At 36.2% G+C, this 22,096-nt stretch overlaps 7 protein-coding genes across 10 annotated transcripts; 2 read left to right on the top strand and 5 right to left on the bottom strand.

Moving 5' to 3' along the window:
* Positions 1-59: 59 nt before the first annotated feature.
* Positions 60-2,194, bottom strand: LOC135799651 (dipeptidase 1-like). 3 transcript variants are annotated; one of them, XM_065312836.1, is made up of 7 exons: positions 1,802-2,194; positions 1,437-1,687; positions 975-1,376; positions 643-907; positions 510-585; positions 308-452; positions 60-245 (listed from the first exon to the last, which is right to left on the bottom strand). In XM_065312836.1, the coding sequence occupies exons 1-7, from the start codon at positions 1,818-1,820 to the stop codon at positions 108-110; spliced, it is 1,296 nt and encodes a 431-aa protein (XP_065168908.1). In that variant the 5' UTR covers positions 1,821-2,194; the 3' UTR covers positions 60-107. The 3 variants fall into 3 exon arrangements, with proteins under 3 accessions (XP_065168908.1, XP_065168909.1, XP_065168907.1); XM_065312837.1 differs by lacking the exon at positions 1,802-2,194 and having other exon boundaries at positions 975-1,035; positions 1,093-1,376; positions 1,437-1,795; XM_065312835.1 differs by lacking the exon at positions 1,802-2,194 and having other exon boundaries at positions 1,437-1,795.
* Positions 2,195-2,339: 145 nt separating this feature from the next.
* LOC135799653 (dipeptidase 1-like) lies at positions 2,340-4,327 on the bottom strand. Its single transcript, XM_065312838.1, has 6 exons — positions 4,104-4,327; positions 3,811-4,043; positions 3,446-3,729; positions 3,063-3,388; positions 2,925-3,000; positions 2,340-2,865 (listed from the first exon to the last, which is right to left on the bottom strand). The coding sequence occupies exons 1-6, from the start codon at positions 4,120-4,122 to the stop codon at positions 2,511-2,513; spliced, it is 1,293 nt and encodes a 430-aa protein (XP_065168910.1). The 5' UTR covers positions 4,123-4,327; the 3' UTR covers positions 2,340-2,510.
* Positions 4,328-4,477: 150 nt separating this feature from the next.
* Positions 4,478-10,323, bottom strand: LOC135799650 (ornithine decarboxylase 2-like). Of its 2 annotated transcripts, none has more exons than XM_065312833.1 (5): positions 10,012-10,323; positions 6,805-6,973; positions 6,201-6,746; positions 5,785-6,085; positions 4,478-5,720 (listed from the first exon to the last, which is right to left on the bottom strand). In XM_065312833.1, the coding sequence occupies exons 3-5, from the start codon at positions 6,635-6,637 to the stop codon at positions 5,061-5,063; spliced, it is 1,398 nt and encodes a 465-aa protein (XP_065168905.1). In that variant the 5' UTR covers positions 6,638-6,746; positions 6,805-6,973; positions 10,012-10,323; the 3' UTR covers positions 4,478-5,060. The 2 variants fall into 2 exon arrangements, with proteins under 2 accessions (XP_065168905.1, XP_065168906.1); XM_065312834.1 differs by lacking the exon at positions 10,012-10,323 and adding an exon at positions 7,574-7,934.
* Positions 10,324-10,643: 320 nt separating this feature from the next.
* LOC135799260 (uncharacterized) lies at positions 10,644-13,806 on the top strand. Its single transcript, XM_065312285.1, has 3 exons — positions 10,644-11,057; positions 11,903-12,608; positions 12,668-13,806. Exons 1-3 carry the CDS (start codon positions 11,042-11,044, stop codon positions 12,930-12,932), a joined length of 987 nt encoding a protein of 328 aa, XP_065168357.1. The 5' UTR covers positions 10,644-11,041; the 3' UTR covers positions 12,933-13,806.
* On the bottom strand, positions 13,504-16,655 carry LOC135799258 (squamous cell carcinoma antigen recognized by T-cells 3-like). The gene is made up of 4 exons (XM_065312283.1): positions 16,490-16,655; positions 16,082-16,343; positions 15,281-16,024; positions 13,504-15,199 (listed from the first exon to the last, which is right to left on the bottom strand). Exons 1-4 carry the CDS (start codon positions 16,568-16,570, stop codon positions 13,914-13,916), a joined length of 2,373 nt encoding a protein of 790 aa, XP_065168355.1. The 5' UTR covers positions 16,571-16,655; the 3' UTR covers positions 13,504-13,913.
* LOC135799262 (uncharacterized) lies at positions 16,633-17,641 on the top strand. The gene is made up of 2 exons (XM_065312287.1): positions 16,633-17,106; positions 17,163-17,641. Exons 1-2 carry the CDS (start codon positions 16,903-16,905, stop codon positions 17,559-17,561), a joined length of 603 nt encoding a protein of 200 aa, XP_065168359.1. The 5' UTR covers positions 16,633-16,902; the 3' UTR covers positions 17,562-17,641.
* On the bottom strand, positions 17,535-21,576 carry LOC135799257 (DNA excision repair protein ERCC-6-like). The gene is made up of 10 exons (XM_065312282.1): positions 21,271-21,576; positions 20,463-21,211; positions 20,247-20,399; positions 20,052-20,179; positions 19,839-19,996; positions 19,574-19,771; positions 19,342-19,515; positions 19,135-19,284; positions 18,834-19,076; positions 17,535-18,777 (listed from the first exon to the last, which is right to left on the bottom strand). The coding sequence occupies exons 1-10, from the start codon at positions 21,304-21,306 to the stop codon at positions 17,644-17,646; spliced, it is 3,123 nt and encodes a 1,040-aa protein (XP_065168354.1). The 5' UTR covers positions 21,307-21,576; the 3' UTR covers positions 17,535-17,643.
* Positions 21,577-22,096: the final 520 nt, after the last annotated feature.

The raw sequence follows: 22,096 nt of genomic DNA, 5'->3' as shown, positions 1-22,096 counted from the left end.
AATTTAAAATGTGACACATTAAGATGATTCCGACAAATCAATTAAAGATAACCCACAAATTTATATTTTGATGAAACTTTAATGAACAACGAATTCACAGCTACAGTTTACGGTTTCTTCACAAGTTCTTCATCATCAAAGAATGTGCGACATTGTTTCAGAAGATTCAACTCTTCGACTTTCAATAAATCTTCCTTAGAAATCCAATCCTGTAAAGGTTCTTCATCTTCCAACTGGTCACGAACCTAATTAAATAATAACAATGTGTAACAAATTATACAATTATATGATATGCTCCAAAATTTACCAATTCAACATCCTTGAATACGCGAATTAAATTGCCTCCCGCTAATTTCGCCAAATTTTCATGTGTCCAAACCGTTGGTTGTTCCAGAGCCAAAGCATCTAAAAGATTGGGATACTTGGATACATTCTCTAATCCCTTTGGCATACTAAAAAAATAAATATGTTACTTTTATCTATAAAATATTGTAATAGGTATTAATTACCGATTTACACCATCATAATCCCCACCTAATCCAACATGATCATGCCCCGCGACCTTGGCGATATGATTGATATGTTCTGAAAGGTATTATGATATTAAAATAAATAAATACGATATGAATTGAATGAACTCACTCATAACATCGTGAATGGTTGCCTTTTCCGGTGTAGCGGTGATAAAATCCGGATAAAAATTAACCATTACAATGCCATTGTTCATTTGAACCATTTTCAACGTATCATCGTGCACATTCCTGTGATGATTAAACACCTCCCACGCAGATGAATGCGAAAATATAACCGGGGCACGACTTTCCGATATTGCTTGGTTCATGACGTTGTGGGACACATGAGACAAATCAACCATCATCCCCATTCGGTTCATTTCTCTTACCAACGCCTAAAAAAATAAATATTGCATCATCAGAATACATAAATGTTGTGCATTGTGCAAATGCACAACATACCCGTCCAAACTCGGTCAAATTGTGGATCGGCTCTTTAATGTCAACGAAAGAACTATCTGCCCTGAAATTTAAAGTAGTTATTATAATAAAGATTTCGAAATTTGTTTGGCATCCATACCAAGGTGTTTGGCAAGTGTGAGTCAAAGTCATGTAACGCGCTCCTAATTCATACAACATTCTTAGCACACCGACTCGTGCGTCCATTGAATGTCCTCCTTCGACACCAATCATACTCGCAATTTTTCCCTGACGGAAAGCGTCCATAATGCCATCGGAATCAGTAACGAATTGTAAATCCTTGGGATATTTCTTCACCAAACGTTTAATTACATCTATTTGTTCCAATGTTTTCGAAACAGCGTCACGATATTGCGTATTGCAAGCGACATACGCGACCCAAAACTATTACAAAATATTATCAGTCAAATGTTCAATTCTCAAACAGCTACGAGTGCTACTTACTTGGGCACCAACTTTTCCTTTCCGTAATTTCGGCAAATCCGTGTAACAAGAAGTACAACTGCCCCATTTAGGATTATTGGTCAAATTTTGCGTAAAATCAAAATTATCCAAATTGTTGTGTTCCAACGAGAAAATATTATAAGGGAAATCGTTGTGGCCATCAATTAAAGGAACTTCGTCCAAAACATGACGTGCACCACTAATGTGACCAACACTCACAGTAATAATTGAGCTTACAAGAAGCAAAACAGCTGTGAACAATTTATGCGTCATTTCTCTTCGCTCTCACAACATATACGAATAAATCTATTGCAATTTAAAGTTTCCAGCGCTAATATCTGTAGAGTTGTTTTTGAATTACATACCCGTGACTAACTGCAACATTCTATTAGAGTTCTGACACTTTTATTTGTGTTACACTAAAATTCAGGGATGACTTGTGTGGCGCTGGATATGCAGAGGGGCGTGAGTAGCATTAGGGAGCGAGATACGGAGAGCAGATGGACCTGGAGGCGGCCACAGATTACACCACCACTACGACACTAATCGAAGCAATCACAATGGCAAATGACAGACGACAGTTATATAATATTAGGTGTAAATACAGGTATTATACAGGATTGTTCAAATATAACTTTTAATTGGACGAGTGCTCTCGGATGATCACACCATACACTGCCCGCTTGAGTTCAAACTCACTGATGATCGAGGTGAAACCGTTGAATGGACTTTGTATATGTGTGTTCTACTCGAATACCATTGTTATCTATATCTGTTAACACCATTAATGTGGATCGTTGTGAATTATAAGCACCATAGCAGTAAAAATGGCAAGTGTAAGTTATTAAGTACTTAAAACTGTATATTTGAGCAATAATTAAGGTGACACTTCCAATTAAGTACTTATTTGCTGACATGATATTATCTTTATTTTTTCGTTTTTGGTTTACAATGTTTTTAAGTCTATTAAGAAAATATGCCAGTGACAGTGCCATTTTAATTGCATACATGCAATTCAGCAAAATCCAAACAAAGGGTCATATTACACATTACAAGCATATTTATAATAAAAATTTAAAGAATTTTGCCACAAAGAAACGTAATAAATAATGTTAATATACTAAAATTTGTTTCTGTTGCTATATTATGCAATGGTATGGCCACATCTTCCAAAAATGTTGAACATTCTTGAATTAGATTCGCCTCTACCTCTCCTGCATTTAATAAATCATCTTTAGAAATCCAGTCTTGGATTGGTTCCTCGGTTATCAATTCATCTCGTTTAGCTTCAACAGCTCTAAATACTCTTAGAAAATTTTCAGATGCTAACTTGCGTAAATTTTCAGGATTCCAGCGGGTTGCGTTACGTTGTTGAAGCAATTTAAACACATTGATAATTTTTGATACATCTTCAAGTCCTTGTGGTAACCTGCCAAAAATGTATAAATGATTGTATTATGATTTTATGTATAAATATTTATTACTCACTCGTCCACACCGTTAAAATCTGATCCAATGCCAACATGTTCGATTCCAATTAGATCCACTATATAATTAATGTGTTCTAAATAATGATAAGAAATGTTATTAAAACTTATCACAAGGAAGCATGCGAATTAAACTTACTTATAACATCGTTAATTGTAGCATTTTTCGGATTTGACGAAACAAATTGAGAGTAAAAATTAATCATAATGATACCATTATTGACTTTAAGTAATTTCAAAGTGTCATCATGAACATTTCTCTTGTGCTTGGTGACAGTCCACGCATTCGAATGCGAAAATATAACAGGAGCCCGACTTGCATTGATAGCTTGATTCATAACATTGTATGATACATGTGATAAATCTACTAACATGCCAATTCTATTCATTTCTTTGACAACAGTTCTGCCAAAACTTGTTAAGTTATGAATAGGCTTGGATGAGTCCACGATGTTACTATCAGCCCTAAAATTTACTCTAAATGTAAGTAAACATGAAAATGCATTCTCATTGATTATTTACCATGGTGTTTGACAATTGTGTGTTAAAGTTAAATATCTGGCGCCTAAGTCATACATCATGCGCAAAACAGCAAGTCTTGAATCAATGGAATGCCCGCCCTCTATACCAATCAAACTTGCAATTTTTTGTTGCGCCCTCGCTTGCAATATATCGTCAACACCGGTTGCGAAATGCAAGACGTGATCATATTTGTTTACGAATCGTTTGATGACGTCTATTTGCTCCAAAGTTCTAGCAACGGAATCTCGGTATTGCGTTTTGCAATCGGAAAAGGCCACCCAAAACTATTGATTTGATTTTTATTGAGAAATGAACTTAGCACATGTTTACACTTCTAATAATAATTATCACACATGTCAACTTACTTGTGCTCCAATTTTTCCTTCACGCATGCGAGGCAAGTCTGAATGACATTCCGAACAATTTTGTAAACCCCAAGTGGGATCTAATGTTAAATTTTGCAAGAAGCTGTATTTATTCAAATCATTTTGAACGCGTTTATAAAGCAAATGAGGCAAATCATTATGTCCATCAATTATTGCAAGATCAGAAGGTATCTGACTGTATACTAAACAAATTAATGAGCATAAAACCAAAGCTAAAAGTTTTAAAATAGTATAAACTATGAGTTAACAGCTAAAAAATGAAAGCGCTATACCTTTTGTTTCTTTATACATGATTAAATCACGACACCTGAAAACCCTACTTAGTAAAAGACGATATAATAGAGCTTTATATATGTTTCAAATGGGTACCAAAATGAGTACATATTCAGGGTAATCCGTTTAAAGCATTTACGATCTAAATGGTTTAATGATTGTGCATAAAACAATTCATGTTATAACATTCAAACGACTATAAACCAGTTTACGACGTTATGTCGTGACGCGATGTGTAATTTCCAAATATTTTAAATATTCAAACGCGTGTTTTCGGCGGGTGAAGTACATTTATGAATTGTGTCGACATTTGCTAAAGTTTCACTTTTGTTGTACTCTTTGAACGTACATATTGGTGGAAAGTATTAGAATATTATTGCTATGCTATATATCTTTATTTTCTAGTATTCTACAAGGATAAATATATAATTTTATATAATTCATATTAAGATCAAAATTAATAATAAAAGCGTACGCCATCTGAGCCTCGTAGTACCCAAGTTAATATGCTAGAAAAACTTGGACCCTATGAAAATCAAACGGCGCAACAAAAAGATTGATTTTTGCAATAAAGCTGCCCCCTTGCTTACACGATCATTACACAATTGCTATGACTTATAGAAATGTTGTCAACTAAACATCAACATATGTTATACATTACTGTGCTAATTATTATTTTTTGTTTTCATTTTATACTGATCTACTAATTTCCAATCACACATGTAGTATAATTTGAAAGAAATGTTTTTTGTCTACATATGTTCGAGTTTGCAATTAATGTAATTAATATAGATTCATGCTGAATTATTTACTTCAATAAAAAAATAAACGTCTAATTACCCCAGAAAAAGATAGTGCCTAAGTTCCTTCAGAATCCGAGTCGATTAAAAAACATACGAGAAGGTAGAAAAAAATGGAATCATAGATGAGGGGTGAGAACGCAATAGATGCATCCGTCAGGGCTTGGCGTAGTCCAGAACGTGCTCTTGATATTGCTCGCCGTTGGAGATGTCAAAACGCGAAATGCTCATCGATACTGGCAGCTCCGGGTAGGTCCATGGTTTGGCACTGAAATCGTCGTCCAGTCCCAGGCGGATATTGTCATTACCGAGTGCAAAATGCTCATTGGTGAGACAAACTTCATCACGCAAGAAGTACCAAGTTGGTTGATCGACAATCAAATGAACCTTGGGTACTGGAAAGCCATTAAAAGCCGAAGCAGCACTCAGTGTATAAGCGCCCATGTCTTCGAAGACAATCCAATCGCCAATGTTCACTTCAGGCAACATGATGCTACGCGCGATGACGTCCATACCATCACAAGTAGGACCCCAAATGCTGCTTGGATATTCGGTGGTTGAGTTGATCTTGAGAAGTTGCGGAGTGACTTTGCGGTCTTCGTACAACATGCAATTGAAACTGCCGTACACACCATCGTTGATAAAGTACATGGTGTGTTTGTTCGGATCCTGATTGTCACCGATGGTTCTAGTGGCATAAACGTTGCAAACCAAAGTGTATGCGGATGCCACAAAGAACCGACCTGGTTCAGCGATGACCCTAACTGTATCGTCTTCAAAGAAATCATCCAAACCTTTGTTGACATAATATGCAATCTGGAACAAAAAAAAAAACAAATCGTTAGAAATAAAGCATGCGTTGGCATATAATTGCACTTACTTTATCAATTGATGTGCCTTTATCACCCGGATAACCTCCACCAATATCCAGCAAAGTCATATTGAAACCCAGTTCCATCTCAGCGTAATCAAACAACTTTCTGGCGGCGCCGATGGCCTTGTAGAAGACCGGTGGATCGCCGCATCCGGAACCGACGTGGAACGAAATGCCAATCACTTGGATTCCCAATGTGTGCGCCAATTGCAATAAGTGCGGAGCTTCCAACACCGGATCACAGCCAAACTTCACGCCCAAACGACATTGTGCGACTTCGGCGTCGTAACGAATGCGCAAAACCATTCTAGAAACAAAAATAAATCATGTAGAAAAGTTGGCAGTCGATACAAAATAAATCCTATACGTTTGATCTTTTTCGGCAGGAATATCAACTAATTAAATTTATAATTGATGCTTACTTGGCTTCGGGAAACATTTTCTTGACCTTGTACAGCTCCGACGCACTATCAAAAGTCATCATTTTGACGTCACTAGTGTTTGCATACCGAATGTGACTAGCTGGTTTTGCCGGATTGGCAAAGATAATGCGCGATGGTTCAACTCCAAGTTTTAGAATTTTCGAGATCTCACCCTTGGAGGCGCAATCGAAGCCGAGGCCCAGCGAAGCCAAAGTCGACAATACGATCGGACTATCGTTACATTTCACAGCGTAGTGCGGCTCCACTCTTGGCATTTGCGTCTTCCATGTCTTATACTTGGCAACCATATCTCCGACGTCGCAAACATAAAAAGCATCTTCCTGTTCATTGGGTTCGACAATGTTTTTAATGACGCTCGTCACATTGGAATCCTCATCAATAACGTGAATTCTGTCTTCGAAATTTGTCACTTTCATCTTGAGAGTTGCGTAGGTTTCGTTTATATTCAGAGAGAAAAAGTGGAAAGAAGTAATTAAACCAAATGCGTATAATATTCAGCAAGAATCGAGGATCGTAGTAAGCAAGCTGAAATAAACACCAAACATTATAACTTTGGAAACCAAATAATTTCAAAATAGCTTACGAGGCAGCGGGTGCTCAGATTGGTCCAGGTTGTATGTGCAAGAGGGTGCTTATTTAAAACCTGGAGGGCGCTAGCAACACCAGGGCGGCTCGCCGTTCAAGAATAGTCGCCAGTTGCAAGGGAAACTGCCGCTTCGAGTAGCTGCTTGGATTTTAGCAACAACACAACCCTGTAACAACAAATAATGCATAAATTCTCCAATCGATACACCACAACCGTAGGCAATGATTTACCGCACGATATATCATTAAATTAAGTATAAATTAATGGCATTCACTTGTACCAGTGTTTTATATTTCAAACTGTTGACTTTTTTGTCTATCGCGCACTTTGTACACTTTCTTGGAAAATAAAGCAACATTAACGCGTGTCTAGTCATTAAAAACAACGCTCATCACTTTAATATATTATAGATTTTTAAATATTAGCAGTAGATTCTAAATAATATGGAAAAATTGAAATGTTTACAAGTAAAGTTGACCTGAATTCATCAAATAATCACCAAGATTTAAAATGTAAACATATTTATTGCCAAACAAAAGTGTTAAAAACGATTTTGTGGTAATTTAACACATTTCTAACAAGTTTTTGAAAGACCTGTTTATAGTTTTTAAATTAATCACATATTTTCAACCTAAACTGGTTACATTAATATTGCAAGACAAAAATGTCTTCACTTTTACACGCAAACTAAATTATTAACATAGTAGAGAACGCGTGGGTCTTCATATAAAATTCAAACTAATAGTAACTTTGACAAATTGATTACCTCTTGTCGTATCGTCCGTAATTTAATAGAAGATAAACTTCTATTACTTTTGCATACCAACATTCACAAAACGTCTATGAACATAAAACAGAAAAAAGTCGAAGCGATCGACGCGCGAACGACCAAAATTTGAGCTCGATTTTGGCTGGGTGCAACCGACGACTGAGCGTTATCAGATACGCGCCGGTGGTTTTTATACGGGCGCTGCCATCTTATTCGCTTTCATTGTTTGCGTTCGTGCTTGAAAGATGTGATAAAAGCGGTTTGAACCGACGGCGCGCCGTTCTCGTGTAGTTGTTACAAGCTGGTAGCACTTGTGAATCAGTCGCCTCGGACTCGGGACTCGAAATCGAAGTCGCACGATATCACAGCGGCGCTGAATGCTTTTTAACCCCGAGATAAGCCGCCGCGAGAAGTAGCGTGTCGCATTCAATAATTACACGCTCCGCTGAAATCTGGAGTGTGCCAATTACGCGCCGTCGCGTACTGACGCAAATTCATTTCGCTTTCCAGTTTATTGCCCGCTCTGTCTAATCATTGGCGGTGATTATCGCTGATAGTAGATTTGTTTGTTATGCTAGTATTGAATACATTGACATGCGGAGCATCGTTTGTTAGCATTGCACACATAGGACACGGTCGAAAAAACAGCGATTAGATTTAGAAATTCCAAGCATGCGATTAATTCGGCATTAATTGACTACAACTAGATTTATCTACTTAGACCTAACTCGAAATGTAAATAATGGAACTACGTGGCCTTATAAATATTATGGCTAAATGATTTTCAAAACATAAACAAGATATGAATTAACATGTATCATATTACTACGAAACTAGGGAGCCATTGGTAAATAATAAAACTTAACAATTCTTAGAAAATATACTTAAATTTTACGTTTCATGTTAATCGACGTAAAGTTTACTAATAAAACAGTAATAATATCGTACAACCATTACGATATAGTGATGTTTTTATAGTGATAAACATTGTTATGGGCAAACATGATACTTTATAAGGAACTATGAAATATAACATTATGTTCTGATTTCGCACGTTAGATCTTTGGTGTAATAGTTTTTTTAAAAGAATTATTTTTTCAATAACTAAATGTCCAATCAAATTTCGCAGTCTTTCATCAATAAATGTCGTCTTGTACCAAACTTAATTTTGTTTTGTACTTAATTTAAAATGAACACTCTTTGTGTAATGTGTTTTGATAACATAACTTTTATAACATTTGCTTTATTAGTGCAAATTGAAATGACTCGCATAGTATTGTTGTATTCTTGCATCTTGACACACTTCTAAACCTGTTCATTCTATATTTTTTGAATTAGTAAAACATTAAAATAAAAAATATGCTCTTAAATATTTAACCAAAATTTTTAAAAATAGTACCCGGATTACAATTTATAAAATGTAAAATACAACTAAAATGTAATTTATGTTAATAATTAAATACGGCAATAAATTATGTCGTTCTCATTAACGCTGATATCACACATTAATCCATTGGTCAACATTAAAAAAATACAGATTGTATTATATTACTCTTTAATAACAATAATTATGCGCATGTTAAGATAAGAAAAACATGCAAATATTTACACGATTAGTAAACAACTATGCATTACGCAAAATAATAAATTCTGCATTCACTGCGAATGTACCGAAAACAAAATTGTTTGGGCGGAAAAAACAAACAAACGTTAAAATAAAATGCAATGCATAGATTGCCATTCCGCTAACTGATAAACAGATAAATATTATATTTTTCTACACTTTTAATGATAACATAAATCTATAATTATTATTATGACATAAATGCCTCATTGTTTTCTCCGCCGGAAATCAGTGCTGAGTACAATAGCAAATTTATTAGTCAAGACAATCTAAAATGGTGACAGTGAATTTGTGTGCGGCGCGCCGCCAATTCATTTTGGTGCGCGTGTGACATACTACAATATGTTATGATTAGATAATGAAGGTAGCCGCCAAATCAACAAGCTCATATCAATTATTATTATTTTTATTAACACTGCGATAAGCCTCAAGTGGATAAAAACCCCACTTATTTCCTGAGTAGGCCATCAAATCCGATTAGATTTTCTCAAGGCGACAAATCTGCTTACAAATTAGCAGACAAATCATCTCCGAATTGATGACACCACTCCTAACACCCTGTGAATGGCAATGAATCAGTCATGGTTAATTTTAGGCCAAGGAAAAATATTGGCGTTCATCTAGATCTAGAATTCGAGAATATTTTAACATGACATATAGTGTGCTAATCATGGCCGCACGGCGTATCGCGGAAACCGTTCTTCGCCCCTGATAACACGAACATATTTTACAATATTGCGCCACGAACGCACAAGTATTGTACGGAAAATAAACGCAGATAACAATCCAATATGGCTCCGTATGCACTTACCTCTGGAAGCCACCCTTTGGGCAGACGGGTACTTTTCGGCGGAATTTTGGTGCTTTGTGGTAAACTCTGATGAAAATCAGCAAGTAACGTTCGTCAAGCACTTGGTCGCAGGCGTAATTGGACGCTTTCGTCGAATTTCATTCCGCACATGTAACACTCGCACTGCACAGGTCTGAGCACGGCGACGTCGGCACAGGCAAAGGGGACAATTCGCTGCCGAGAGAGAGCGCGGAGCACCTAGTCACCGTCACCACGAAAAATTCGCAGCGCCTGCCTTCGGTGCGGATTCGCTGGATTCGCTACGCACGAACAAGCCTAAACAGGTCGAGACTAGTTTGCGCGAGATCTAATTTTCCATTTCCTGGAGTCACCAATTGGCGAATAGCGAAACTACAATAACAGTAATAAAACTTCAACTACAGATTTAGAAATACGCTAATTATATATTTTTAACCTTTTATTTAATTTAAATGTATTAATTGAAACTACAATTTTAATCAAACACAAATGTTATCGTTTGTATATAATTTTTGTTATTTTTAAAGCAAAGATAACAACGTAAGAACCTTCCTTATCGACACTTTGACATTCAAAACTGACGCATGCGCAATGAGGTTGTTTTTGACCGCCATTTGGATCTGTCAACCAAAGAAGCACGCGTGAAAATTTTCAACTTGTTAAATTTAAATAAACATCGAATGCACCTGCGCTTCAACTCTTAACAACGAATCAAATTGTGATTTACAGTGCATGCGACGTGCGATAACAGTAATTCCGTCGGACATGATACACGCTCGCCTTTGCTTCCCGCCTTTAATAAGTTTGTTATGACAGACCAACCCGTGGGGTCGCGTGCTCCGACATAAACAACGCTTTAATCAAATTCAGCACTTTTTTATGTAGTGATAATCAGTGCATTGAACATTTTTTATTGTGCGAACAGCGCCGAAGTGCAGAAACCGTCTTCGCCGGTGTGTTAGTTACGTAAACAAAATCACGTTTTCAAGCTGACCCACGTTAAGTGTCAACCATGAAGAGCGAAGAAAGTGAGTATGCTGTGTTATCAATTGATTCTTGCGCTGTGACATTATCGGATTCATGCTTGTTATTGGCCGTGTTAATTCGGACAGTGTTTAGCGTGCGTAATTAACGCGCGCTTGTTGATTGTTCATTGTGTGGGAAAATGAAACCACGAGGTAGCCATTTGCGTCAAGTGTCAATTTCAAGACGAAAGCTCTAGCATTCAGCGCGTGCTTTTCAAATTGGCAGGCATTGTCTACGTTTTGCACATTTCTCTTTGATGACCTTGTCGTGTGCTTGTATTTTATTCAGAAATAGCATGGAAATCTTCCAATAATTAGTAGCTTTTGAATCGCCGTTGTTGTGTTCGTTGATCATATCGTTTATGTCACAATGACAGAAAAATGCGTGCCTAGGACGCGCTGGTTAGCATGCAACACTGTATAAATTTGAATTACATTATTGCGCGTACAAAACGAAATTCTCGTTCAGTGGATTTCAAAAGTAAAAGGACACAGCATTGGAATAATGGTTATTTTTGACTTCATAGCCTAAGTACTAAAACAATAAAATGAGATTTTACTCGCGACTTTGGAAAATATACTACCGATTGAAGAATTATTTACAATGTTCTTGCTTGACAACCGTTGCTAATACAAAAGTTTTCAAACTTTTAAAACTTTGATACGCATACATGAATCTTGTAGGCGTCGATCAAAAATTAATTATTTCAACAAGTAGACACTGAAAACAGATGAAAAGGTGTTAATTAGCAACGTTTCGACACATTCATTATCAAAACGCCACACAACCCCGTTTGGGACGCTAGTTAAGAAGCAAAAATTCAAACTGGCTGGAATAATGTTTTCAGACCACAATCGAGACCAACGTGACCGAGATCAGCGCGAATTGGACCACCGTGAGCGTGATCAACGCGAATGTTACCAGACTCCAAGCAGCACCACTGACGATTCCGGTTCAGAGCAAGAGGACAACGTGACGCTACAACACATTGCTGCCGAACTTCAGGCCCACCATCACCTGAATCATCATCACGGCGTCCTCGGACAAGTGCGAAAACGGCGTGGTAACTTACCTAAACATTCAGTGAAGATCCTCAAGCGTTGGTTGTATGAGCATCGCTATAATGCGTACCCGAGCGATGCAGAGAAGATCACCCTTTCGCAAGAGGCAAACCTAACCGTATTGCAGGTATGCAACTGGTTTATCAATGCACGGCGCCGTATTTTACCCGAAATGATACGAAGAGAAGGCCATGATCCAATGCACTACACAATCTCACGTCGTGGTAAGAAGGTTGCAAACATCGCCGGGTTAAGCGATACCGGTTCGGGTCTTTGGGAAGTTGACTCTTCTACAGGTGGTAAACGCATTCGACTGGATCATGATTACGAGGAGGGAATGACTTTGCTGTATCGTTCTGAGGGTGATTCACCAATTGACTACGAAAGCTCCAGTCCAAGCGAAGAAGAAAAATTCAATCCGTGGTCCACTGTCATACGCTACGGTTTTCCACCACCAAACAAGGAATCTGCACTTCCAATTATGATCAGAGAGTATGAATGTCATATGTTCATATTGGTAAAATATTAATTTCATTTTAATTATTTCACAGTGCTTCAGATGACAAGTTGGTTACAAGTAATTACTGGGGCGGACCACATCCACAGTTGGCGCACCTCCCGCAGCTTCCACATCCGCTGACTCCCAAGGTGCAAGTGATGCCTGCACATAGTATCAGTCACACTGTACCCGACTCCACAGAAGACGATGTTGCTGAGTATAGCGACAAAGAAAAGTTTAGATGTTTGTATTTGCTCGTCGAGACCGCCGTCGCAGTGAGGCAGCGCGAAAAGGAACAAGGAGAGATTCAAGTATAAATGTTGTCGCCTCCAATGTGACGAGTTAGGTGTCTGTGCCTTAACAAATTTTGCAGTTGCGAATTATAGATATAGTTATTAATATTTTTGTATGAGTAGCATCATCTCTCATTGACATATACATGTATACATACATATATTAGGGTTAGTAATCACTAGGATTAACAGCAGGAAACCGCCTCCAACACCCCCATTCTTTTGTTCATTTAGGACAATAAATATTGAAATATCGTTTGTCATATGTAACCGACTCTGTGGACAAATATGCATCGGATATTCGAAGCAAAATAATGCATCTAGCTGATGAACTAATGAAAATTGTGTGTTTTGGCTAAATGCATTATTTTCAAAATTGAAAAAAATTAAGATTTTCGAGGTTTCTATCTTGTTGCGTTAATTCTTGGTGTAACATGTTATGATAACTTATGTATAAATAGAATAGGACTCACGCCTTATAGAAAGTAGCGCTTTCTGTTTACTTTTGTTACAAATATTACCACTTTATTTCTGTTCGCTCCGCAATGTTGTAACGATGTAATTTTAAAAAGAAAATGGCGAACACAGGCGCTAATTGGTATTTTACTTTGATGAATTTATCCAAATGTGTTATATACAGCGTTTTTACATTTCATGACTACTCTACAATGTCAATTAAATTTTGATAACATGTATATAAAAAAGTTGTATATGTAAATGTCCGGTAATCGTACAAAAGATAAAAACGAGCAGATGTGATATTTTCGTAGTTCACTGCCAACAAATAACATTTGCTATTGATTGGTAATTCGATGGAAGAAATACGAGTTTTGAGGTTGATTTGATGTTTGTAAATTGCGTTAATTTTTGTAATAAAACATACTTAAAATTTACACAAGTTGTTTGTCTCTAGTATAATGAAATATTAAGTATATTTGTACCGTTCTCAAGTGATACTGTTTCATACAAGTGGCAATAGTTCTTAGTTTTGTTTATTTAACCAGATTATTTATTTAGTAGCATATTTCTAAAGTCATTATTACTTTTCGGTACAGTCTTGGCCGCTCTATTGTTACCTGATCCATTCTCACCTGACACTTGTGATGGTGGTTTCATAGCTGCTCTTGGAATCAGCGGGACCTGCAATCTGCTCTTGGAGTGTCGCAAAGGAGCCTCCTTCGTATGTTTGGCGTCTTTCGGCGGAGGCGCGCTTATTGCCACCGATATAATAAAGTTCTCCACTGTTGTATTATCAGTTGCTTGCATAGCCTTCGCGGCATCTGCAGCATTCTCAAACTCAACATAGGCCAAGCCTTTGCTTTGGCCACTCTTATGCAAAACCAATCGCACGTCTTTAAAGTTATACGGCTCGAAAAGTTTCTCAACGTCAGCCTGCGCATATTTCACTGGAAGACCTTTAACAAATAGTTTGTTCTCTTCGGCAGTCTGTGCGAATTTAAACACCGCTTGACGCTCGGTTTTGTCCGTCTTACATTTGGATATAAAAATCGGTCGACTTTCAAAGAAAGTACGGTCTCTACCCAAGGCGATTTCCGCCTCTTCTTGTGTTTCAAACTGAACATAACCGAAACAACGCGACAAACCTTTGTTATTTGTCGCTAATGTCACTTTACCATTGGGGAAAAAAGCAGAAAGTTGTGCGTGAGTCACAGTGGGACTCAAATTACTAATAAACACAGACTTGTCATGCACAAGATCAGCGGGTGGCCCCTGATTTTTAACTTGCTTCTTAAACTCAGGCTTATGTTTCTTGTTTTCTGTCCGGTCGTCATTTGTTTCAGAATCTGCTTTACGCTTACGATTTTGGTTTTCTCTCACATCGCTCTTGCTTTTAGTAGCGCTATCATTTGTTACAGGCTGTGCCTGCGCATCAGCTTGCGCCTTCAACTTCTGCGGGAGTATTTTGTTGATTTTATCAAGACACTTCAACACATCATCGATACTACCCTGGTCACGTTCGAACATAATCCATTCGTCAGCAATACCTTGAGGCCAGTCGGTGTTACAAGTAATTGCGCGATTGAAAACGTTACGAGTGCTCACAATCGTCCCAAATTGTCGTTCTATACGCACGTATTCAAACCAGAACTGAGACAAAATTTTCGCCTGCGGATCGAGTAGTAGGGTGTTCCAAAGTTCTCGACAGCGGTCCATTTCGTTGTTCTTTGCACAAAGATAAGCGTGATACCGTGTCAACTTAAACGTTGGATCGATTATTTGTTGTTCTTCAGCTTGTTGCAATAATTTCATCAAAATATCGCTATTGTTACCTATGCAAAAACAGAAACATAAAAATAAAAGTAACAAACAACAAGTTTAATATAACGTGATTATAAGAAAAACATACGTACGTTTTGTATATGCAATATAATCCAACCATAAATCCAATCCAGTTGGAATATATGACAAACCAGTCTGAAAACATTCTCTGACATCATCCGCCGATTTTTCAAACTTCTCTAAAATCTTTAAGCGCAAACACCATAGTTCTTCGCACCATGTTACATTACGCAACGCACGTTCCGATATACTTAAACACACATCCCCCAATTTAAGTGTGTAGTTAACATAATCAATCCAAATCTGTGGCATCAAACAAAGTTTCTCAATTGCCCTCTCATACAAACACATCACCAATGATGGATTCTTCACACTTTTAATATACTGACTGTAGATATCAACAAGTTCTTGATCATCTGTAGTCATGAGAATTCTCTCTTCATAAGCTTTGTAATTCTCAACACACTCCAAAGCCTTTTTATAACCTGGTTCAACTACTGATGCATCAATTTCAGGCACTTGCTCGAGAAATTGTTGCCATTCATCATAAGTACTGGTGATGTTAACAAGTGGCACTGACAGTTGCCTTTTAAATGCATCCACAAGTTTATTCAGTTGGGTCTTGTAGTCTTCTGATTCTTTTGGTGTTACTGAAAGGTGTGCAATTTCTAGTTCTCTGAGAATGTCCCAGAGGAGTGATGCATCTGTATAGTGTAATCCAGCTACACTCAATGCATTTTCTAGGATTGCATGAGTTTCTTTTAATTCACAGTGGGACATTGCATATTGGACATATTCTAGCCATAATTTAACAGCTAAAATGTTAAAATGGTTAGTAAATGGAAATAAATTAAAGATGTTTCTATAAGTACATAAGTAATCTTTAGTTGCTCTTTCAAATATCTCCATTATGTGTTTCTTGGCATCATCTGCCACAGATATTTCTATGTTGATCCATTTCAACCAAAGTTCTTCAGTTAAAGGGAAAGTTTTGGCAAATCGATCATATGCTAGACGTAATGACGGTAAATCGCCAGTTTTTTCACAGATGCTTAATAATTCTTTGTGTAAATCATATAAATACACATTATTGCTTAGTTCTCCTTCAATTTCTTTCGCGCGCTGTTCCAACGCCTAAAATATGTATAAATATAAGGTAAATAAAGTTTAACAAACTACATCATACCAGGAAAAGATATGATACAAAAGAAATTTGCAGAATTGCAGTGAAATGTAACTAAAAACAATTTTGTTGTTTAATTTGCAAATTGGCACGCTACCTCAGTGTCGTCGTCAGCGGAATCATCATCCGAAGATAGGTTCTCATCTTCCACATCCATTCCAAATAATTCTTTATTCATATTGAATTGTTGTTAACAAATAAGAGCAACAACAAAACACACAACAAACGTTAAACAATTTGCTAGGTTATGCGTATTTATGCGCGAGGTACGCAAGCGCAGGTAGCAAGAAGTATCGTTTGAACTTTTGAAATTTGAAACCTTAGAAACTATTTTAATAAGTCGTCGCAGTCAAGTTTTTGAAATGTTAAAGGTTACACTTTGCAGGTAATTTCAGAAAAGTGACCTTTCAATTTAGTACCTGCAATTGAAATTATGCTAGAGTCAAACATAGTAAGATATTACTAAAGAGGCTTGTATTTGTATCATTTTAAACTAAAAATTAGAGTGCAATGGAATCCAGTTCAGATCAATTCACCTCAGTTTATCGACATGATTTCATACCTATTGATCGCGGTTTTCAACTGCCGGCCAAGCCTGATTATGACCGTACGTATACAATTAGAGAAGATGCTCCGTTTGTTAGTACTACCGGTACTTCTTCAATGTCATCATCAGAATCGGTCGATTTGGCAAATGAATATCTTGAAAATACTGTAAGTATATACGCCATTTGCAAATGAAGCTAAATAAATTAACATCTTCTCTGAAGTTTAAGCATGAACAACCAAAATTATACAAGAAGTACTTCAAAAATGTATCATCATTAAATAAAGACATAATTGAAGCGGAGTTAGTCCAAGACACAGTTTACGTAAACGATTACTGCCGACATATGAAAGGGCCAGTCGAGGACAAATTTGACATTGAACTTGAATCGCCTGAAGCCATCGAATCCACCATGCGAGATCATTACAGACAGCCATCAAAACTCGGAAAACTATCGCATCATTTAGTCCGGGCACCGCAATCAACCCTAACAAGGAACCAAAATGTCGTCACATCTGTCTCGAAATTAGCCAACACATCCGAATATCAAAGATTGATTGGATCCACTGGTAAATTCATAATGGATAATGAGATGTATGGAAAAATGATTTATCCTTCATAAAACACTTAAACATTTTCAATAACATGAATATTAACAACAAGAATATTAGGAATATAAATATACAAAAAGAATGTTATGAATATCACCATTTCCAATTGCTAATACGACTCTTTCTCAGAGCCTGTAAAGCAAGATCTGTGCGCATTTGCGTCTCGCTGTGGACCTTAATACTTGTAACTTCAGACGGAGCACAACGCACAATATTGTCATGCTGCAATGCGGACTGTACTCCTTTCTTTGCAAATAATTTACCCAGAATATAATTATCTTGCTTTTCATCTTCGTGGACCGGCTTGATTTTCTTCTCTACTTTTTTTGTTTCTCGTTTAACGACACCTTCTATTTGTTCACCTTCAACATTACCGCTAAAATCATCTTGAATTTTATGTTTACTCTTATCTTTCTTTGGTTTGGCGAAAGCTGTAGTCAATGATTTGTACTCTTCTGTAGCTGCATTGATGTTTTTCGAGTTTTCTTTCGCTGTTTTATACAAATCTGCTGCTTTCTCAGATATTACAAGTGCTTTCGTGAAATTCACATCGGTATCGCAATCGTCCAATTGATTGACGGGTTCTTCTACAGGTAGAAGTTTATCGCGATTGTATTGTAACAACTCAACTGGTGTGAGCTTTTTAAGTTGAGCGCGTTCGGCTAATTTCGCTTGTCGCTCTTCCATTAAATCTTTTTGCATTAAATCTAAATTATCAGTATTTGTTTTTGTAGTTTCCGATATATTTTTAGCTATCTGAGCAGCTAATTGTTTCATTTTCTCTATTTTATCATCAGTGAACTGAACAGCTGGTGCTTTTCGTTTTCCTTTCTTCTTTTTTATTTTTTCCTCCATTGAAATTCTAGAGTTCTGAAAAATATTTGTTGTTTCCGGATTGGTATCAACATGTTCTTGCAATGAGAACAAGTCATGAAGGTCAGAACTCTTAAAAAACCGTTGCGTTTTCGGATCCAGAAGAACTTTATTACTGAGCAGTTGTTTCCAGATTTGACGTTGATACATTTTCTCTTCGATTGTACCAGCTGCAATTAATCTGTAAATAGTAACTTCTTTATCCTGACCAATTCGCCACGCGCGTTCTCTGGCTTGTGTATCAGTGGCTGGATTCCAGTCAGGATCGTAGATAATCACACGATCTGCGCCAGTTAAATTGACACCCAGACCACCGACTCTAGTAGTAAGCAGAAACACGTCTAATGATTTATCCTATAAATTAAAATCCATCAAAACATGTGAAATAGTAAAGCAGGATATGAACTTACACTATTAAATTTATCAATTAAAGGTTGTCGTGAGACTATACTGGTGCCTCCATCCATTTTTAAGTATTTATAGTCATTAGCTGTAAGAAATTTTTCAAAAATGGCTACCATCGCTCGGCTCTGAGTAAATAGTAAGACACGATGTGATTGTTTCTTCCACATTTTTAACAATGCCGCGACTACAATCATTTTCCCTGAACGTTTGTGATGGCCACCTTTTTCATTAGAATCTTCAATATTATCCTACAAAAAATAACTTAAGCATCAAGAACAAAAGACATTTTATAAGTGATTTACTTACATCACTATCGTTTATATCATTCAGATAAATATCTGGATGATTGCATATTTTTCTCAACTTTGTTATACTCATTAAAACATTTCCTCGTGTGTAATTTTCCGAAAACCATTTATTACTACCGCGTCCCAAAAGATTTCTAATATGATCACTCTGTAAAAATCATGTAAATAACAATAAACACTGTGCAATATAGAAAACAGGCAGTACCATCAAGTATCCTTTGTATAAATCTCTTTGTTCTGGTGTTATTGAACAAAACAAAACCTGTTCACTTTTGCTTGGAAGTCGTATATCATCTTTAACGTCAATCTTTGCACGACGAAGCAAATGCGGTGTTATCATATTTTTAAGAGCTGTTGCCATTGATAGCGCGAGTGCTTCCTTTTGGTAAGTAAATAATTAAATACTTTTGAAAAGCAAAAAAATAAATAAATATTACCTGCATAGCTGAGGCATTTGCATAACCCCCTTGCATAATTGGCATAGCAAAGTGCGCCATGAACACTTGTAAAGTGCCCAACATTCCAGGATTAACAAAATCAAATAAACTCCATAATTCCTGCAGGTTATTTTGCATTGGCGAACCTGTCAATAACAATCTGTGTGGTGTTTTGAATAATTTCACCGCTTCAGTTATCTGCAATTCAAGTAATTGATATTTTCGTCATAATAAAATAATATATTTATATAGAAAATCGTAATACTTTTGCACTCGGGTTTCTAATTTTATGACCCTCATCCAGAATAATGTAATGCCAAAACTGTTGAATCAAAACAGCCTTGTACTTGAGCATGCTTTGATAAGTCGTGATTAAAATGCCTTTGGAAGCAACGTTTTCTTTTATTAGATTACGTTTGTTGCCTACAATAGTAAAATTAGTAGTAAATCAATCCGATGTTAATACTCTTAGTAATACCTGTGTATGATCCTGATTGATGAAGAATGGAAACCCTAAATTCAGGTGCCCAATCATGAAAATGCTTTACCCATTGATGGACGACTGTTGAAGGACACACAATTAATGTTGGCCCCAACCCCTTAAATCTATAAATTTTTACAAGACACAAATATATTAAATTTAAACAAAATCAAAATAATAAAGTATACATACCCGCCATAACTTGAAACACGTCGTGTGTAATTAAGAGAATAAAGGAATGCAATAATTTGAACAGTTTTGCCTAATCCCATTTCGTCGCCTAAAAGTCCGCCAGTGCCTTTTTCGTGAATGCCCCATAACCAATCAACACCTTCTTGCTGATAACTGTAAGAAAAAATAAATAAATAGTGCAGGTTTTGATAATATAACTGTTCTTTATTTACTTACTGATATAATGCATTCCATATTGTGCTGGAACATTTAGCATTATTACCAAGAGTAACTTCTGTTTCAGGCAGCTCTGTGCCATTCTCAATAGCTTGTTTATTATCAAGCTCTAATTTCTGATAATACTGATTCAATCTCTCATTGTAGCATTTAATATTTCCATCATCTACTACTCTATCATATTTTGTAGAATTCTGTTTATGATTTGTACTCAATTTTATTCTTTTTGTTCTTGTTTTATCTGAATCAATCTTTTCACCATAGCCTGGTTCATAATCACTATCTTCTCCTGATGGAACATAATCACTACCAGATTTATCTGAATCATTTTCATTTTTAATACTTTCACATGCAATTTCTGTAGCTGATCTTTTCCTTCTTAATGTGGTATTCTCTTGTTTTCTACTTTTATGATGTAAATTGTTAGAAACTTTGATTTGTTTGTTATTTATTTGATCAGCAATTAATTTTGATTTGTCAGAAAGCTCCAGGGATCTTTTATAGTCTTGTCTCTTCTTTAATTCTTCTTGTCTTTTAAGATATGAGTTAATATCAAGTGTAGCATTCACTGTAGTTGCATCCACTGATTTTGTTAAATGAACTTCTTTGTTATCATTTTCAACTCTTGAATTTTCCAATTTGCGATTGTTATTGAATGTTGTTAACTCATCTAGAGCTTGCTGTTCAAGTATTTCTTGTTGTTGTCCCCATACATTAACACCTATGCTTTTTAATTCTTCAATGTCATCCTAAAAAATTGCAAATGCAAAATTTTTGTATGTTGATAAAATAATTGTGAAATAGGTACCTGATTGGTAAATGAACAACTCGGTAATTGATCCATTATTAATCACTACTTCTTAGATTTTATTGTACTAAAAGACGCACAACACAAAAACATGACATTGAAAAACGTTACACATGTTCAATTCATTGGTACTGATATGTTGTTATTTTACATAACCTGTATTATTATATGACCTTTGTGTAAATTAAGTTGCATAGCTATAAGATTCTGATGAGTAATAATTGCAACAAATGACGCAATCAAGAAAAAAAGCTAAAAACTCTTTGTTTTCACGGCAGATAACAAAACAATACGAATTACCTAACACTTGATAGTACGCTAGGTCAAGTATTGTTGTTTTAGGTAAGATAAATAGCACAGTAAAACAAAACGCTGACTAATTTAATGACTTGCTATCAATTTTTGGATAAGATTGAGATCACAGGATAAAATAAGCAACTCGTAGAAGCCGATAATCATTTTATGTAAAAACTTATTACAAATGTGCATTATATTACGTATCAAGGAACATCAAAGCCTACGAGTCCTATTTTAACAGCAAAGTACAAAAAACAGTAAAAACTGATGATCAATATCTGAAGTAACACTCACCATTCCCAACAAATTCCCAGCTTAAGCCAAAATTATTTTTCTTTCTTTTTATCAGAAGTATGCAACAGTAAAGTCCGAAATATTTAATAAGGTTTATTCAAAGCGTTGTCTGACAAATCATCGTAGCTATAAACTGTATTCTTAATGCCAAATTCTTTCCTCAACAAAAAGATGCACAAAGTTATAATTAAATAATGTTAAAATTAAACAATCGCAAGAAACCGAAATTTAAAAT

This window comes from Atheta coriaria, unplaced genomic scaffold (assembly GCF_025399875.1).
Source record: "Atheta coriaria isolate IRGN ID8LTWV9N9 unplaced genomic scaffold, Caltech_Dcor_3.1 hic_scaffold_9_pilon, whole genome shotgun sequence".
Taxonomy (NCBI): domain Eukaryota; kingdom Metazoa; phylum Arthropoda; class Insecta; order Coleoptera; family Staphylinidae; genus Dalotia; species Dalotia coriaria.
Note: the sequence above shows the minus strand (reverse complement) of the source record. Positions and strands in the feature narration are given on the sequence as shown.

Coding starts and splice junctions, on each gene's coding strand:
- LOC135799257 (XM_065312282.1), bottom strand. CDS start 21,306: ATGGATCAATTACCGAGTTGTTCATTTACCAATCAG. Junction 19,997..20,051: donor TCAATCAGGATCATACACAG/GTATTACTAAGA, acceptor TTACTATTGTAG/GCAACAAACGTAATCTAATA. Junction 19,077..19,134: donor ATGATATAAACGATAGTGAT/GTAAGTAAATCA, acceptor TATTTTTTGTAG/GATAATATTGAAGATTCTAA.
- LOC135799653 (XM_065312838.1), bottom strand. Junction 3,730..3,810: donor AAGGAAAAATTGGAGCACAA/GTAAGTTGACAT, acceptor TCAAATCAATAG/TTTTGGGTGGCCTTTTCCGA. Junction 3,389..3,445: donor CACAATTGTCAAACACCATG/GTAAATAATCAA, acceptor AGTAAATTTTAG/GGCTGATAGTAACATCGTGG.
- LOC135799650 (XM_065312833.1), bottom strand. CDS start 6,637: ATGAAAGTGACAAATTTCGAAGACAGAATTCACGTTATTGATGAGGAT. Junction 6,086..6,200: donor AAAATGTTTCCCGAAGCCAA/GTAAGCATCAAT, acceptor TTTTGTTTCTAG/AATGGTTTTGCGCATTCGTT. Junction 5,721..5,784: donor AAGGCACATCAATTGATAAA/GTAAGTGCAATT, acceptor TTTTTGTTCCAG/ATTGCATATTATGTCAACAA.
- LOC135799651 (XM_065312835.1), bottom strand. CDS start 1,709: ATGACGCATAAATTGTTCACAGCTGTTTTGCTTCTTGTAAGCTCAATT. Junction 1,377..1,436: donor AAGGAAAAGTTGGTGCCCAA/GTAAGTAGCACT, acceptor ATTTTGTAATAG/TTTTGGGTCGCGTATGTCGC. Junction 908..974: donor ATTTGACCGAGTTTGGACGG/GTATGTTGTGCA, acceptor TTATTTTTTTAG/GCGTTGGTAAGAGAAATGAA.
- LOC135799260 (XM_065312285.1), top strand. Junction 12,609..12,667: donor CTTCCAATTATGATCAGAGA/GTATGAATGTCA, acceptor ATTATTTCACAG/TGCTTCAGATGACAAGTTGG.
- LOC135799258 (XM_065312283.1), bottom strand. CDS start 16,570: ATGAATAAAGAATTATTTGGAATGGATGTGGAAGATGAGAACCTATCT. Junction 16,344..16,489: donor CCGCTGACGACGACACTGAG/GTAGCGTGCCAA, acceptor TACATATTTTAG/GCGTTGGAACAGCGCGCGAA. Junction 15,200..15,280: donor TTATATTGCATATACAAAAC/GTACGTATGTTT, acceptor GTTTTTGCATAG/GTAACAATAGCGATATTTTG.
- LOC135799262 (XM_065312287.1), top strand. CDS start 16,903: ATGGAATCCAGTTCAGATCAATTCACCTCAGTTTATCGACATGATTTC. Junction 17,107..17,162: donor ATGAATATCTTGAAAATACT/GTAAGTATATAC, acceptor TCTTCTCTGAAG/TTTAAGCATGAACAACCAAA.